Here is an 18,074-nt window from a genome sequence, read left to right on the forward strand (position 1 = left end):
CAGGCCTGCGCGCTCCGTGCACCAGGAAAGCCAGGCCCGTCATTTCCAACCCGCTGCCACGTCATAGAATTACTTTGATCTCATCTGCTGAATGAACGCGGACCCTGAAGTGGACCTCATGAGGAACCAGAGTGCTCTTTAACTGGGAACAGGTGCAATGTGGAAGGATTTTCTGAGTCTGAACATCAGAATACTTGAAAATTTCACTTACCAATAAAAAAAACCCCTTCCCAATAAAATGGCTGAAAATGTCCTGTTAATCAGCATGTGTGTCCGTGACCTAACAACACATGTCTTGTTCAGAAAATAAAGAACAGAGTGATCTCAAGTGCTGCCCGAAGTCCAGCTGTATCACTTGGGGATGCTCTGGGCACACCAGAAACCAAGCGGGAGCTAACAAATCACACAACTTCAGGCATGTTATGTATGGCTAGGGCGTGAGGCATTCTGCCCAAACTAGACGGGGTTTGAATCTCCTTCTCCACAGAGCTTTCTCAGTATATGAACCGAATTATCCCGTATCTTCTACTTCTGCCTTTCCCATCATCGCCAGCAATGCCAGGTAGGAAAAAAATCTTACAATTCTGGGAGTGTGCTCCCAAATGAACCTGTGAGTGTATCTCAGCAGAAGTGTACACACTGGCTGCTTAGACCAAGTTCAAGGGAATCTTTCATTCACACCAATGACTGGAGATAGAATGATCCCTGAGTAAATTCAGGTAAAGCCAAGTGACCCCAGAATACATTTCTGTGGTGGTAGTGATGGTACTTCTGTGCTTCTTTCCATTTTAACTTGCTGTCGACACGGAGAAGAGAAAATCAGGAGGGCAAACAAAAAATGGCAAAGATCAACATTTGATTTGCTTTGAGAGACATGACTACATTGCTTTCTTAGGACCCCCTCCCCTTGTGGTGTGGTTTAGGAAAGGATTAGACTGCTAAGTGAAATCTAGGAGGCCTGAGGCATTGATCTAGGAGCCACAAGATCAGCAGTTCGAAACCACCAGCGGTTCCGTGGGAGAAAGATGAGACTATCAAGAACCATACAGGCTCAGAAACACACAGGGGAAGTACTACGCCATCCTATAGGCTCGCTATGAATCAGAATTGGCTCAATGGGAGTGAGTTAGAAGGCAGTTCAAACCCACCAGCTACTCAGAGGGAGGAGGAGGAGGCTGTGTGCCCCGTGAAGATTTGGTTTTGGAAACACCAGGGTCACAGTGAGTTTGAAATAGAGTCCACGGCAGCGCTTTTGTTTTCTTTAGGTCTGTCCCTGGATTGTGGTGCGAAAGGTTCACCTGCTTTGCTGCCAATTGGAAAGTTAAAAGGCCTGCCGATCTACTGCAGAAAGAGCCATTGTAAACTATGAAGCACTGTTCTACCGACCCACGCCGGGTCCGTGACCTGGGCATCAATGGTTTCTCTCCCTTCGTTGCTGTGAGAGGTGTTGACTTCTTGCTGAATGATTCCTATGAGGCATCACTGAGCGGTCACTTTAGAAATAACATTTTTCTGAGGCAGTACTTGCCTTGATAGTGATTTAGTATCTGGGAGACTGTTTTTCCCGACCTGATAAGTTAAGAATGGCCAACAGTTTGAGACCACTGACTGAGTAGTAAACTGAACAATTTTGTCCCAGGCCATGAGGTACCGCCCCCCCCCCCCCCCCCAGAGACAAGGCTGAGAATGGCCTCTTGCATGCTCTCTTGAGGCGCGGGGTGTCAAGAGTCCCAGGGGTATGCAAATGTCCGGGGCTGCTGTTCACCACCAGAGTGCTGACCTCTGCGGACATGTTGCTTTGAGGCCATCAGTGACGGTGGTGCTTCACACGCGCACACAGTCATCTGAGAACCTGGCTCCATGATGGCGTCCACAAACACGTTCTCTCTTGTTCTTCGTTAATAAATAAGTAAAAATGAAAAGTTATCCAATATGACACACGTAACCCTAAAAATACCATACAAAATGAGACATATGAGGGGGTTTAGAAAGGTTCATGGGACAACTTCATTACTTCTTACATCCATTTTTTCCATGAACTTTCTGAAGCCCCCTTCAGTGCTTCCCCCTGCACTGGGATTTTGTAACACACTCCAAGGGAAAAGAAAACAGCTCACTTTGTTCATGCTGTGATACCCAGGCCTAAACAGTCATATCGTCAAAGACTGAGTCATAGATAACTATGCAAGTGTGTGTGTGTGTGTATGAGAGAAATTTCACATGCTACATTTGTAGCAGCCAAATCTGCATTTTAAGGTTTTAGAAAGAAAATGGTTTAAATACAACATTGTACATGAGTCTGCCTCCTTTTCCTTTTTCGCTTTTCTCACACTGTGTGAGACCAATTGCTTAATGCAGCTGTCACGACCTCTTGCTCACTGACAGGCACTGGAGACTTTGATAGTTAGGCAGTGACAAGAGAACAGAAAGATGGGCAAGGGAGTTTCTCGTGAAGCTTTGCTCTTTTAACTCTATGCCCAGTCCCATAATTGTGCTTTCAAATGTAATTCTACCTGCCAATTTATACTTTACCAGAGTTAAAACTTATTTTTAGTTTCATTTCCATGGAAAATGTGCACTTTGGTCTTGATTGATAGATCTATTTTGACAGTTAATACAGGTTTACCCAGTCAAGGCTTGTTTTAGTTGAAGGTGAAAATGGGAGAAAGAGAGAGAGAGAGAGAGAGAGAGAGAGAGAGAGAGAGAGAGAGAGAGAGAGAGAGAGAGAGAGAATGAATTACTCTGACAGATCCCAGTATTTCTCTTTCTTTTTTATTGCATTCGTTGTCTAACAACAATAATACTCATTGGCAAGAAATGTATATACACTAACAATTAAATTTAATCACAGGTATATTTAGAGTGGCTACAAAACAAGAGACCACCGTGGTATTTTTCTTTGAGTGTCTCTGAAAGCCATAGAGTAAGGAATGTCATTGGAGACAGAGGACCTAGGGCAGTACGTATTAACCAAGCACAAGGGGACAATTCAGACATGGCACTAATGTCTCTACCATGCAAATGATTCGACATCCAAATGTATAAATTAAAAGTTTCAGATACCATGCTATCCATACTTATTTGACTTAAAATTATTTTTTAAACAACTCTTTTCCTTTACTGATATATAAAGTAAGATGAAAATAAATCAACTTCTTACAATGAAACAAAATTCTCCCCGCCCCCCACCCAGCTGCCCAGTTTCGTTAGTCATATGTAGCAGATGTATTAGTGGTTCCATTGCGATGCCACCAAAAAATACAAAAGCAGTCGCTGTGACATTAAATAACATTGAGGGAAAAGATACAAAAACATTGGAGAGATTTCACTAAGCACTAGGTCTGACGCTGTTGGGAGGTGCTATCCATTTGGAGTATCTCTAATTCCAACGATTTAGGTAATTTAATTTTTTTTTTTGCCAATTGTTCTTCCATGAATGAGTGATAAAATCTTTACAGAAAACCTAGCTGGTATGACTAAAATAATGGAGTGAAACAGAAGGATCCACTTTCCATCAATGTACACAGGCTCATAGCCACTGCATTAATCTTGGCGTTGTTTATTATGGCCATGCCGTCATTTGGGACCAGAAAGAAAGAAGAAGTGGCCATGTCCTGGCAGAGACTGCTATCAGTCAGTAGTTAGTCAGGCAGCACAGCTACCAAATATGTCGGTGGAGAAGTGACAGCACATGCATGAGAGTACCGTGCAATTTTTCGTCAAGAGAACTCCAGTCTGCAAGTGAAAATGCCCATGCTGCACACACTGCTGAGGTCCCACGCAGCTGCACACACTGCTGAGGTCCCTCGCAGCCAGGTACCATCTTGACTTCAAAGCACTAATCAAATAGCTGAGGACAGCTATTTTTTTAAAATATCAGGTATCTAAGGAATAAAATTTACCAAAATATATAAACATGTAGAAGAAGATCAAGTGCATTTAGTAGAAATACTTACATTAAAAAAATCTGTTAAAATCTCATGAGCCATTCAATGTACACACAACACAGAAAGTGCCAATAAGGCTATGAATACGACTCTGGGTCACAATTGACATGACCAAGCCTCAGATACAGTGCTTTTTGTTTATGCCATGTGGTTGCTGTGGAAGGTTCACGCACAGGGAGTTCTGTACATCTACATAAGTGGCATGCACATTATTAAGAAGTTGTTTGTTGGTTTATTACCCATTCTTGAGTCCCTCACAGTTCTGGGGCTGGCAAGGACCCACGACTGGAAATCATCAGGCTGCTTTCCAACCCTAAGCTAGGCACCCAGAAGTAACATGCTATGCTTGGTGTGTGCCCTCGCTTATAGAGCCACCAAACCCTCAATGTACCCCCCCCCCAACACCCAATCACAGGCGCATGGGAACTCTCTGTCTAACCCAAAATAAAACTCGAGTACGTCATTTCCCAGGGGGAATTGATTGGGCAGGCTTGTCCTTTGTCCTCCAACTTTTTGTTGGGCAGATTCTGCGCCGTTATTTCAAGTTACTCAAGGTGTTTTGTCTAGTGTTACTTTTTTCTCCAGTGTTTTGGACCACGACTACTTTTCCTGAGAATGTAAATCCCTAAGATGAGTGAAAACAAAAGCTGCCGACATGCCCTGGCTGATGTTGAAGAGCTCATTGTTGAAGCACATCCAGATGTCCTGTAATACTGCCTCTTTGGAGAATCTCCCTTAACCTAGCCCCAACAACACGGAAACTATTCTAATAGAAATATGGGTGCTTCCTACTAGATCTCATCCCTCACTGCTTATAGCTCCTTGATCAAAGATAAGTTTCAGTGGGCACTAAGGTTTGAGCAGGAAGAAGCCAACAGGAATTCTGGGAACCACTGCCCACCAGAGTGCAGTGCCTCCCAAGATGCCGATCTGTGGGAAGGTGCCTTTAGTTAACTCAGGTGGAATTTGGACATTATACAAAGTCTAAGTTTAACGATGGGGACTACAACACACCCAAGGGACCTACAGAGGTTTCGCTTAGGATTGTTGGGCTTGCTTTAGAATCCTTTTAAATACATTTGCTAAAATTAGTCTTGAAGTTTAGTCTATATTACCTTTCACACTTAGGAGTTTGAATCTCCACATATATTCAATGTTTCATTGGCCCCTTTAATTGTAGTTTTAAATCACATGCTAATACAGTTGCCCCAAGAACTTAGCTGAGGGTTCTTTATCTTCAGCAAAAATCATAAAGGCTGAGGTACTGAATCAAACTGGGGCCATTTTTCCAGCTCAGGGCTGGGATATTTTCAGATTTGATATGAGAAGGCTGCAGGGTCCCCAGGGCTAATTGGTTCCTAGCTTGTACTCTTTCCAAAACAATGACAAGGAGGAAAGCTGAAGATGGTCTCATCATCCGTGGAAAGGAGAGTTTGGCATTAATACCTATCATAGTTCCATCAGGAACCTGTGTGGGCATTAAAAATGCTCATGGAAGTGAAGGTGGAAAACCAGTGTTCATCCCAGACAAGGAAGCTAGACTTGAATAGCTTACCCTCAAGAAATGACCTACAAAGCCCTCAATGTGTTAGAAAAGACAAAATTAAGCTCCAGCCCTAGCTTTTTATCACGCGGTAATAAGATACCTCTGATTACAACCAAACAAGGGATGAGAAATGTATGACATAAATTGAGATATTGTATGGGGGATGATCTTACACAAAGTAATCTGTTGGAAACCATTAGCAGATTAGGGGAAACCCCACACCCAGAGACTCAGCTTGTAGAATGTTCTCTAGCCGCAACCAGGACTCGCTACGTGTCTTCTACTCCACAGAACATTGCCATTGCCATGGTCACTTCTGACTCACGGGGACCCGGCACACAGAAGGCAGCACTGCCCGCTCTTGCGCCATTCTCCCCACCTTGGAGCCCCGGTTGCAGCCACTGTGTCCACCCATCTCATGAGGACCAGCCTCCTTTTGCTGCCCCTCCACGCTTCCCACCAAGCACGACGTCTTCCCCGTAGACTGCGCCCTACTGCAAACCTGTCTAACATGAGATGAAGTCCCATCGCTGCTTCTTAGAAGCCGTCTGCCTATCCTTCTCTCGTGACTGATTTACCCGTTCTCCTGGTAGTCCATGGCATGTTTGATGTTCCTTACCAACACCACAACTCAAAAGCAAAGCATTATTATCTCCCCAAATCCCTGTGGCTGGTGTTAGAATCATACTGAGCTGCCCTTTAGGGAATACAGTTCATCATAGCCAAATACTCTCTTTTGCCCCAATTTGATAACTCATTTAAAGAACTGCAAGATCTTGAAGGTTGATGAAGCAACGATTCTGTGCTAAATTAGATGGACACTAAGAACCACTAGCATTAAAGCAGAAACCGTGCAAAACAGAATCCACCAGGCATCACGCTTCCAGGTCACTAGACGTGCGATTAGGAAAACAAAATGCTCAGGAGAGCTGTGGCCTCCGCTTTCTTTTCTTTTCCTCTCAAGTCAGGCGGTTTACATTCCATTCATTTCATAAGATAGTCACATCAAGTGCCACTGTACAATTCCGACACTCTTAAGAAGCAATGCTAAAAGAACTCAGTACAATCGGAAATTCCCAGGTTAACTTTTTTAAAAATCCACAGTTAGAGGCTATGTAATTTGAAAAATAAGGTTTTGATTTATCATCATGTCAGTTGGACACTGAACATAATGTTGGGCGTGCAAAACTAAAAGTAAATAAATAGAGATGAATCTTTTTAAGACATCTAAGGAAACTCAATATAACAGATCACAAATTATGTACAGAGACAGAGATTTATAGACATTTCCAGTATATACACCTATTGTCAAATATTGACCATGTGTAAACCTAGCTTATGATAACCACTCATCTTCTATTTCCACTCTTGAAATGGAAGCAGTGGAATTTCCAGTGTGATCCAGGTTCCTTTTTCCAAAATCAAGCAAAAATCGCCAGCCTTCACCATAACAAGCTTTAGTAAGAGGAGAATTTGACGAATAAAATCTTTCAGCATGAGAGGGGTCTGCCCCGTGTTGCAGTTTCTTGTGGTAGTAATAAACAGCAAAGCACCAGAAACCTCAAGAGGGTAACAGAACATCCAGGTGGTGGTTTCATCATCGTGCCCCAAGTACCGATAGACAGAAAACTACATGATGGCGTTGATTGCTGAAAACTGAGAAATACCGTGCTCTACAAGGGCAGCATTTCTGAGGACGGGGTGATGCCCCAGACCGACTGGCGACAGGGCACCACTTAGCTACAGCTTAACAGACACCACTCAGGCAGTAAAGGAACCTGTCCTGAAGGGACCAACAGGATTACAAACGTGTAACACTAGAACTGAGTTATTCAGACAAGCAAAACAAAAATCAATCCCAATGTTCAAAATATGAGATGGGGCTGAATTGGCAGGCGCCCCCTCCGATGACCTGTCACCTGAAATCTGCATATGTTTCCCCCCAAACTCAGCGACTGGCATGCGTTCAGTAGAAGGTATCAGTACTGCAGTGAACCATGTAATATAGGGGACAAAATACTTCAGGCCCCCAGCTTGGAAAGGGCAGAGGATGACCGCATTTTTAAAGTCCAGGCAGCAAAGAGAACCAGCTACGTGCACACAAAAATAAAAAAATAACAAAACAAAACCAGACCCCATCGTTTGAAATTTCTCAATGAGGTCATTTCCTCCTCCTGCCCCAGACTCTTGAACTTTAATTCATTTGGTGAACTACTGAAAGCCTTAAAACTGGCTTTGAAATTAGTATAATTTGTAGTTCCTTAAACCCGCTTTAATTATAAATTGGAACTCACTGAAGTATCGGGGATAAAGGTTCAGAAAAGCCGTTCAAAACACATCTCTACAATATAAGTGACAGGTCTCCCTTGCAGGAACATGGCTCAAAAAAAAAAAAAGTGGTTCTCAGGCTGAATGTTACTCAAGTCTAAATTTTCTCTAACTAGTATTTCTATTTCTTTAAAAAGTGCATTTGTTCCAACATCAACGGAGCTCCCCTGGGAAATCCGCAGCAGAAACTACGTGCCGCGTCCCTGATTGTGTCATAGCCAGGCTGAAGATCAGCCTGCGTGTTCCCCAAGAGAGGAGCCTGAAAATACAGGTTTCCTTAAAGATCAGTTTCCTGTTCCGAATTTGTTGGGGTGGGGTGGCCCTACTGTGTGTCAGTGTGATTGAAATACCGAACATGGCACCCAGCAAAGTAACTGATGGACCCCAACACCCATGGCCGTCAGTGTCGCATTGCTTCTTTGCTTGACTATCTAGAGGTAATCACCCACGTGATCCATGCATTTTTAAGGCTTAGTTTCCTTCTGGGACGGACCCCAAACTGCAAATCTTTACTCTTTTTCTCCGGCCCACCTGGCAAGCAGAAATGCCTGCTCCCTTCTCCCTTGCAATAAGCACCCACATTTCCAGCGTGGAGTTGCCTCAGTGCCTAGACACTGGGGTGAAGGGAAGGGGGACCTTTGCCACACACTAGAGCAGATTCCATGGGCCCAGAAGAAAGTACCGACCCCAGATGCCACCGTGGAGTGAGGCTTGCAGATAGGAGCAAGTGCCCGGTGCCAGCAACCCTAACTGGAGACGCACGGTGCTGCAGTCACGACCCAGGCTGTGCCATGCTCCCAGTGTGCAGTGCCACGCTTGTTCTTCAAGTGGCACCACGCCCCCAACACCATGCAAGATGGTTGGTATGTAAGAGAAGAGGGAAACAAAGCTATGTTCTAGCTCTCACAAACGAGATGCCTGGTTTGTTAATTAAGCAAAGTTAGCTTGGGATTCATTTCAGCATGTTAAAATTAAGAGTGTGTTCAATTATTTCAAAAAATGCAGTGATTCGGTTCGGTTCCTCAATCTGCTTAGAGTAATGCCCCCCTGGCACCATTTTCCTTTTTTGTCCTCCAGAGAAGGCCGCGGCAGGGACCCCGCTCAGAGCAGCCCCACCCTCCTTCCTGGAGAGGGTGTTACTGCTCACTAGCACCCTGGGTGGCGTCTGAGGCCATCTCCTCGGTCTTTTTGGTCTTCCTCTGCATTCGATCTTGCTCCTTGCGTCGCAGCTTCTCTCTTTGTTTTTCCATTTTTTCTTGAGCCTTCCGAGCCTTCTCCAGAGACACCTTCATTTCCTTCAGTTTTTTTTTGACAACTGCTCGGTCCTGGGAGGATGCCATTCCAAGAGCCTAAGAAGGAAACACAAATGCAAACCATATTTGAAAAGCCAACGAATGGCATGTCTGTTTAGGACGAGGTTGACTTCACCCTGTGCTCAAACGCCCACGCTCACGGGAACACAGGTAGAGGAGGAAGGAATGAAGGGGGGCTCATTATAATTGTCAAAGATTGCATGGGGGGGGCGGGGCTGTGCTTTACTGAGTCTCCGAAGACTCCAGCACAGGGGAGCCTCAACGCCATTAGAGAAATGCTTTACAAATTGTTAATTAATTGATGGATGAATGAGAAGGGAAAAAAAGGTGGGGGCACAGATCCATTTGTGCAACATCTGGCTCGTAGGCATCCACAGGCAAACGTACTGCTACACTCACTCATCGGTATCGGCAGAGAGGGGGACGGGCACCAAGGACTCCATAAAGAGCAGGCAGGATAGAAATGGTTTCCTCTCTGCTCATGCAGTTGGTTTTCAATGCGAACCCCAAATGGTTTGGGGACCAGAATGCCCATATCAGCATGACTGGCCATTCACTCCCTTCGGCAGAACTATAAAGGAAGCCTGATGATACTGAGGGGGTTGCTCTAAGGAGCTTGGCATTCAGAGGCCGGGGAGTTGGGTATATACTTGAAATGTTTCATGACCTTAAGAATCAACAACCGGATGCATCCATCTCCCCGACAGGGACAGCCTTGTCAATGGAGGCTTCAGATTCACAGACTATTGATTGATCTCTAACCTTTTCAAGATTGTCAAGAGACACTCATCTGCCCATCATCCTAGCAGGGGGTGGCAGGGGAGCTGGCTCTGAGCTTCTTTCTGCCCTTTTTCCATAGGGTTGGATGCTCCCTCCGCCTCTAAGAGCGATGGAGTGAATGAGTGGAAGTGATAGCAGGATGGAGGGAGAGTAAACAGAGCTGACATGTATTTGGGGAGCAAAGTTCTGGGGATATTTCTGGAGTGGTATGTGGGGAAGCTTGGGCGTGGAGGAGAAATGGATAAAGGAGGAAAGATTCATGGATTTGATTCTTAATTCTGTTGGGATGAAAGAGTGCACGCCAGCCATTATGAGAACTCAAGCTACATGGGCAAGGATTAGGGCTACGGCATGGCCCGTGCAGCTCTAGGTGGAAGTGACGGAGTGGTCCCCGGCTCTCCCAGGCAGCAGCCTACTGTTGGGCTTTGATCCCTAGTGGGATTTCCAACACTCCCAAAGTCACTATTCGGAAATCAGTCACCATCCTTTCTGCTGACTGCTGACGACAGCGACCTCTCAGATAAGCAGACGCTCTTATCTAGTGAAAGCACTGCAGGCGTTACGCGTAACGAGGCCTAACACAGACAGATGATTTTTTACCTTAAGTTTGCTTCCATCCAACTGCAGGAGCTGCTCGCCAGTGATGTTCTGGGCGTTGAATTCGGATACGTACTGTTCCATATTTAGGCTCATCAGCCAGTGCGAAACCTGCTGCACACTCCACTCACGAATGGCCCGGTTTTGACAGTGACTGAGTTTGGGAGACTGTCCATCATCAAGGATCTGAGACAGGAATGTCACAAACAATGTGGTCAGAGGAACACTATGCAGCACAACGGAGGGAGGGCTTTGTGGCCTGCAGGAGCCACATGTGTTTTTAAGCCCTAAATGAGAGGCTAATGGTTCTACTTCTATATTATAACTAAATTTAAAGAGAAACATGCTCATTACGTTCACGTTTTTAGGTTAAAACGCCCACCCCAAATGAAGGGATATTATTAATGTAGGAATTTTAATAGCGAAGATACATTCCAGTGTTGCAAGCTTGTCCATCAAAACACTTTTGGCAACATTATCAGATGCAGAAAAGAGATTTTATAAAAGAGCTCAATATGCAACGCAAATGGCTTTTGTACACATCCTCAGAAAAGACATTCGGGAGATGTAAGAATACATTCAAGATATACAGTGGCATCTTCCCCCTGAATGAGGGGAGAGTATTACGCTCTGAAGCGTGCTGAGGGGAAGCGCCCCCGCCTCCTCGTTCTGTCTGCGAGTAGGACAGAGCAGCCACCCTCGTGACTCCGTAACCGGACGAGGGAACGGAGGCTCTGAGACTCTCCGGGATCAATCAGTGGGCTGCCATGTAACAGTGTGCTTGTGTCCCCAATCCCAGGCTTTGTCCAGACCTGTTCTGTCTTAATGGTGAAAAGTAGCAGACTATCCCCAGAGCCACTAAGCTGGAGGGGCAGAAGGCGAGGACGGGTCTTGGAGGAAGACAGGTGTCACCTGGGTGACCCTGTAAGGGACACAGATGAGGGGATGGGTTCTGCTACGATGAAAGCTGAGCAATGAACAAATGGGCTGTGTAGAGGTCATGGCGATGGGAGACCAACTGAGGAACTTTGAGGGAGAATTTGGGAGATCCTCTCAACGAAGAAAGCTTTTACAGACAAGGGCAGAGAGTTTCCCTGGAGACAGAGGCATTCTCGCATCGGAAAGGAAGTTCAAGCATCACCAGAGCCGCCACCACAGTCACTGCTCGCTCACCTCATCATCTATCATGTCCAGGCTCTGAGTGAGGGAGCAAGGAAGGAATCAGAGAGAAACGCGTTAAAGGGACAGAGAGACACATACACAGTGCAAGGTTCAGTACAAGCTCATGGCACACCACACCTAGAGAACACGGCAGAACAGTTCGAGGAAGGGAAAAAGTTTCACAAAACAAAAATCATGTCAGGAAGGCACAAGGAGGACCAAATACTTAGAGCAACACCCCCAGCCCCACCCTTGGTTTAGAGCATCCCGCCCCAGCCCCAAAGGCCGACATTTCTTTTTAGCTACTCATCTCTTGGGGTGCTAAGTTAATCACACGGGCAATTTTCTGTTTCTTTTTTACACACTTGAAGGGAAAAGAGCGATAATCGTCAAATTTTCATAATTAAATGTAAAACTCTGGCCCCGACTATTTCTATGTAAAATCTATGCTAAAACACTTTCCCCCGAGGTAGTTCATGGATAAACTGTATGATTTCAGAAACCGGGTTCTACCATACATGCCATGCAGGTACCTCATCCGATGACAGTGCCAAGGACTGAGAGAGCCCGGGTGTTTTCGGTTCTGCTCCTAAGCCGCTCAGGTCAGCCGAACTGGTACTGCTGGGGCTGAAGTCGTCATTGAAGGTGAAGTTCTGGAAAGAAAATTAACAAATAAAGCCCAGTGTGAAGGGAACACAAGTAATGAATCCACGGGAGGCGTCTTTCCACTTCCTAAAAGAGTGCTTTGTAAACAATCTCTTAAGAAATACGTGCTCCCTGTGGTGCGACCTTCGGCCAAGCTGTGGTTGGGAACACCGTCTCATTGGTGACTGATTGGGAATTCTGGGCACTCTCTACATCTGATCAAAGGCCTGGTGTTTTAGAGAAATGATTCTCCAATCTCTTCTCTCGGGTACAGGAGACGCTGTTCCTCTGCAACCGCTCGGAGGGGGAATATTAGTAAGCCTGTCTTCTTCGGTCTTAGTTGAGCTGAGGAACTGTACAAGGTCAAAAGACAAGTTGGCGTGGAGAGGCTGACTTCTCAGAACAGATGGCAATCCACGCGCGCAAGGTAGCGCTCACGCCTCCCGGGAAGGAGAGCATGTGGTGCGAACCACCATGATTCACACTGGGAGGACTGGCACATCCTCTCCGGGATATTCCCCTCAAGATGATCGGCTCTGGGGGAGTGGTGGTCTGACAGTACACCAGCAGGTCCATGCTCGCTGGAGCTCTCCCACCGCCCCAGCATGCGCACTGCCAAACACACACTTGGAGTGGGTGATGGGGGCGGTGTCAAATAAATGTCCAGAACTTCCTGTCAAATGTTTAGTGAAGAGTAAAACCAAATAAACCGATTAGGCAGATGCACAGGGGGAAAAAATGTAAACAAATCAGTAGACTCTCCGGTGTAAGATAATGGTTGGATTATTCAAACAATATTTAGATGGCTCAGGGATTCCATGGTATGATGCAAAAAAAAAAATGTTTGAAAGCCCGTCAAAACTTCTGTCAACAATTCTGGATGGGTGGCTCCCCGGGAATTCCTAAGTACTTGCCCAGCACCATCTTGTTTCATATTACACTTCCTCACGCATTGGGCCATTAGTTTTCAATTAGATTCTCTTGTATCGGGTTTAGTTGGTTGTCAAGAATAAATACACACCAGAGGCTAGGGAACTCAGAATCAAACCAATCCGTGATTTCCTAACGTTTTCCAAAGGGAGGCGCAGTGAGTGAAGACAGAGTTAGGTGAGTAGACCATTTACCCAGCAGAGCATTTCACATGGAACATTACGCTTTGACATCGTCTGTGGGCCAACCTCTGAGCTGCTGGCCTCGGGAAAAGAATGAAATTCAAGTAACGTTAGTCGTGTTTTTTGCTGAGGAGAAAAGCGAACATTGAACGTAGACAGAAGGAGACCAACCACCAGGGGGAATTAGCCGCAGTCAGTCGGCTAAGGTTTGCCGCACGATGCTGGAGACAACCATCATGCGTCTAAAGAGTCAGCACCCACGCAGCCAATCCCCAAGTCTGCTAAAGCTAAAGCACGTCCGTGACAGAATTCTAGCAGTTGTTCAACGTGGCATCTTGATATTAAAGGGAGAAATAAATAAGGGGGCTGTGTCAGTTTGGGTTTGTTTTAAAGAGTTTCACTTAGATGTACTGAATGCATACTCAGTCCCACATTTATTTGTTTTCCAGTAAATCTTGAAGAGCACAGTTGCAATTTAAAGTGGAGCACTTGGTAAACAAATCTGTCATGCTCTTCAAGGAGTCCATGCATCTTCCCCAGCCTGGTAAACTGTCAAACTGAGATTAAACAGCAGCGTCTGAGGAGACAGGCACATCACAGAGTGATGTGCAATCTAAAGTGGAACAGGATTAAAGAGGTGGAGGCTAACTATGCCTTTTTCTTTTCCCACACTACAAATACCATGCATGGTTTGCACAGCGATCTCACACTGGTTTCTCAGGTCCGAGGTATACGCAGAACTTGAGGGCACTTTCCAAAGATTGAAAGAGAGCAGAGATTTGGGTTTTTCTTGTTTGCGTTTTTAATCCATAGGTTTTCTACCTTGGACCCCTTTTTATCTGAAATGAGGGTCTCAGGAGAAGGCAGAGGTGGGCTTGCAGGTGGAGGCAGGCTCCTGAAGGAGTAGGATCCTTTTCTGCTCTCCTGAAACCATGAGAACGGCATGCAAGGGGAGCGGGGGGAGGCCTGCGGGGAGGAGGTTGGCTTGGCTTTCCAGTTGTCCGGCCTGCCTCGGAAGACCCTATTTCATAAGAAAGAAAGAAAGAAAGAAAGAGTGTTAGACCATAAAGGGCAGAAGTAAAACTCTGAACATAACTAGGTTGGGAACTTGTTCTATGCAACAGCGAAAAAGGAATTTTGCACTTGACTAAAATATGCATGTAGTTTTTATACTCCAAGTGAGTTTGCACCAGTGACCAATGGTTTTGCATGGCTGTCCTCCTGCGTAATTGTTGTGAACTCCGTCTCCTAAGTGTATGTGGACACAGTAACTGCGCGGAGGAGTGCCGTCTCCCAGGAATTGCTGTGTGTTCCGTCACCACCGCATGCCTCTACCTGGCGGGCACCTCACCCTCGCACTGCAGTCTTCCCGTGGGCGCAGGCTCCTGATTGGGGGCTTCAGGACACAGCCTAGTTAAAGGGCTCAGGCACTGTAGGGCTCTTCATAGACTAAGTAGAACCCACATCTGACGGGGTTTCTGAATCGCAATCTTAGTGATGACACCCTAGTTGGAGGTCCAGGGTCCACTACTTCCGGGGCAGTAGAGGGCCTTGGTCTCCTCCGCGGCCACTGCTCCCTCATCTAAACTATGGATAATTTACACACATCTTAGGTTGTTGTCCAGAAGTAGTGAGAGATGCCTTACTAGAAAAGGACTTTTAGTAGCATTAAAAAAAAAACATCTAAAGATCACGTCTAGCTTAAACCCTAACATTCTCATTGACAACAACACTTCCCTGTGGACTTGTGTCTCCAGCACTGATGACTGGACCAGCGGGTGGCCATGGTGTGCATACGGTGAAAGCCATCAAGGGAGCCGAGTGTCTCGTGGTACCCAGAGGCTTTCCTTCTCTGGTTTGCACACCGAGCTGACGGGCGGACTCGGGGAATAAAGCAAAAGAAGGCCACTTCAATGGGCACGATTACTATCTGCACAGCTAAACACTCCTGGACCGGAGGCATGCTCTGGAGAGCATTTCCCAGTTCTCCATGAAGCCTGACTGGGCCTCTGCTGAGACTCTCCCCTTATTTCTTTGTGTAGCCTGACCCCCAAAAGTCCATGAACGGATGCGATGTCTGTGTGTCTTCTAGTATCCTTAAAGTGTTACACAGTAGTATACTTCCATCTGCACCACAGTGTAGAATACACTTTTTTAAAAATGAAACTTTCCATTACTTTAACATTATTGAACTATCGGTTGACCAAACTTCTCCCCCCCCCCCCAAATGTATGCCAGTTTTCCTTCGTGAGAAACCAAATGTTTGGCCTACAGAAGGAGGAGGGCCAGGTTCTGCGAACATTACTGTATATACTCACGTATAAACCGAGTCTTTCAGAACATTTTAATGCAGTTTTTGCGGTAAACTGAGGTGCCTCAGCTGATATGCGGGTCGGCTTATACTCAAGCATATATGGTATTCTCTTATAGCCATTTACAGTCTGCCTGTTGATTCTACTTTAAAACATATAACTAATTTTAGATTTGTATTTTAGCGTGTAAGACAATTCAATTACATTGTTAAGAGTAGTGGAATATTTAGAGTCACTATATGGCTTCACTTAAAAGATTGCTGAGAGGATATCAAGTACAGGAATGGTTTTGCTTGTTAGGAATGCATGTTTGTCAGGTTCGGCTACTTGAAGTACATGAAAAGGACATTGAATATATTGCATTTATAAGTGCAGCTAAAAATGAGGCAGCCAGTTAAGGAGGATAGACTCTAATCTATTAGGGCTAAATAAATATTAAATGAAAGTCTATGGAAAGGAGGGCTTTTACTTTTCATAAAATTTACAGGTTGTATAAACAAAATAATAAGATTTGTAAGTTGAATTAAAACTCCTAAAATGTTGGGATTTTTACCATGGAGACATTAATAAACTGCTGAACATTTAAAACCCAAATAATCCTTCTTAAAACAGCTCTCCTTGGTGACTGTGGGGGCCTGATGGTGCAGTTGGCTACCCACTGGTTGCTAACACGAGACACAGAGTCCAAACTCACGAGCCGCTCAGCAAGAGAAAGAGGGGCTCTCTCTCCGTTACCGTAAACATTCAGAGCGGCAGACAGCCATGCAGGCAGTTCAACTGTGTCCTAGACTCACTATGAGTCAGCATTTACTGGATGGCAGTAAAAGTTTGGTTTTGGAAATTGTTCCTGAATAAAAACTCAAGCTTTATCTAGATTCTTTGTGAGAAATCACATCCTCAAAAGATTTCCTGGTGTAGCCTCCTTACACACACCTATATAGAAATGCTCGCAGTCACTAGTCATTCAAGAGATGGCAATCAAAGCAGCGACGAGAAACCACCTCACACTGGCACTGATAGCAAAGTTAGAAACAAAATACACAACCACACCAAGAGCCAGATAGGGGGTGTAGACTGGAACCCTCAAACCCAGAGGGTGGGGTGGTAAAACCAAACGACTACGGTGGAGAGCAGTATCGCTCTTCCTCCAACAAGTGGGGAGGGAGAGACATGCCTTGTGACCTGCCATCTCTGTACTCGGTCTACACTGTACAGAAACAAGATGCGAACAAGGGCAGGCGGAGGTACATCAGTGCTGATGGCACCACGACTCACACTAGCAAGAAAACAGGAACAATGTCAATGCCTCTCGGGGGATTAGTGGGTACGCAACTTTGATTCAAGAACAATGATGAAAATCATCCTTATGAATCACCTTGTACCATGGATGGATTTGGAGGACATTCTGCTGAGTGAAGTTACTCAATCACTAAACGACAAATACTTCATGAGACCACTATTAAAAAAGACAAAGAAAGAGAAAAGCTTTCATAATAAAGGAAACAGGCTTTGACGGTCATCAGCGCGGGAGGGAAGGGAAGTGGGGGAAGCAACAAGCTAGGAGGTACACAGGTGCGAACTTGGAGGAAGGAAAACAAGTGGGGTGGGAGCAGGGCAAGCTAGTGGCAGGGTAGATCAGCTGTGTAAGTGCTGAATACAAAAATGATGCCCTGGAATGTAAGTCACAATTAAAATCTTTCGTTCAATCAACATGCTGAGCAAATCCTCAAGAAACCGGGCAGCACAAAAGCAGCAGAATCAGGATGGGGGAAGAGTCACTGAGCACCTGCAATAAGCAGATGGCCTCGCCTGCTTGCTGCGAGAGCCCCGGGGACTGGAGGCACTTGCTGAGGCAGATTGTCGTCTGAAGAGCAACGCAGTGTAAAGAGACAGCTCCTCACAGATGGGCCAGTGGAAAACATCGGGACAAATGGAGGGAAAAAAATGCAGTTGCCAAGAATTTCACGTTCCTGGGATCCACAATCAACGTTCACGGAAGTGAGCGGTGGGTCAAAACATCAAAGGCGGCCGCATTGCATGGGCCAATCTGCTGCGCTGGACCACTTTACAAGGTCAGAATAAATGTATCCGCTTGGGGACTGTTCTAGGGAAATGAATACACCAACCATTTAAGATCAACAGAGGGAAGAAATGAAACAAGACACAAAGGAAGTAGGAGAAGCTGGTGCACACTGAAGGGCTTATAATGGACGAGTTGTAGAAATGAAACTGCGTATAAGATGTTCAATGTAAAACTGATGATATGCTCGGTAACCCCTCAACTAATTTCAAAAAATTACAAAGACAAAACAAAAGTTTTTAAAAAGGAATAG

General features: G+C 45.5%; 1 protein-coding gene across 1 annotated transcript in view; it reads right to left on the bottom strand.

The window, feature by feature from the left end:
• Positions 1-4,357: 4,357 nt before the first annotated feature.
• PPP1R9A (protein phosphatase 1 regulatory subunit 9A) overlaps positions 4,358-18,074 on the bottom strand; it is a 320,104-nt gene continuing 306,387 nt past the window's right edge. Inside the window, 4 exon segments of the mRNA XM_075558394.1 lie at positions 4,358-9,170; positions 10,515-10,697; positions 12,206-12,325; positions 14,138-14,450. Of these exon segments, the coding sequence (XP_075414509.1) occupies positions 8,958-9,170; positions 10,515-10,697; positions 12,206-12,325; positions 14,138-14,450 (829 nt within the window). The 3' untranslated portion in view covers positions 4,358-8,957.

This window comes from Tenrec ecaudatus, chromosome 9 (genome assembly GCF_050624435.1).
Source record: "Tenrec ecaudatus isolate mTenEca1 chromosome 9, mTenEca1.hap1, whole genome shotgun sequence".
In the NCBI taxonomy this organism is placed as follows: Eukaryota; Metazoa; Chordata; class Mammalia; order Afrosoricida; family Tenrecidae; genus Tenrec; species Tenrec ecaudatus.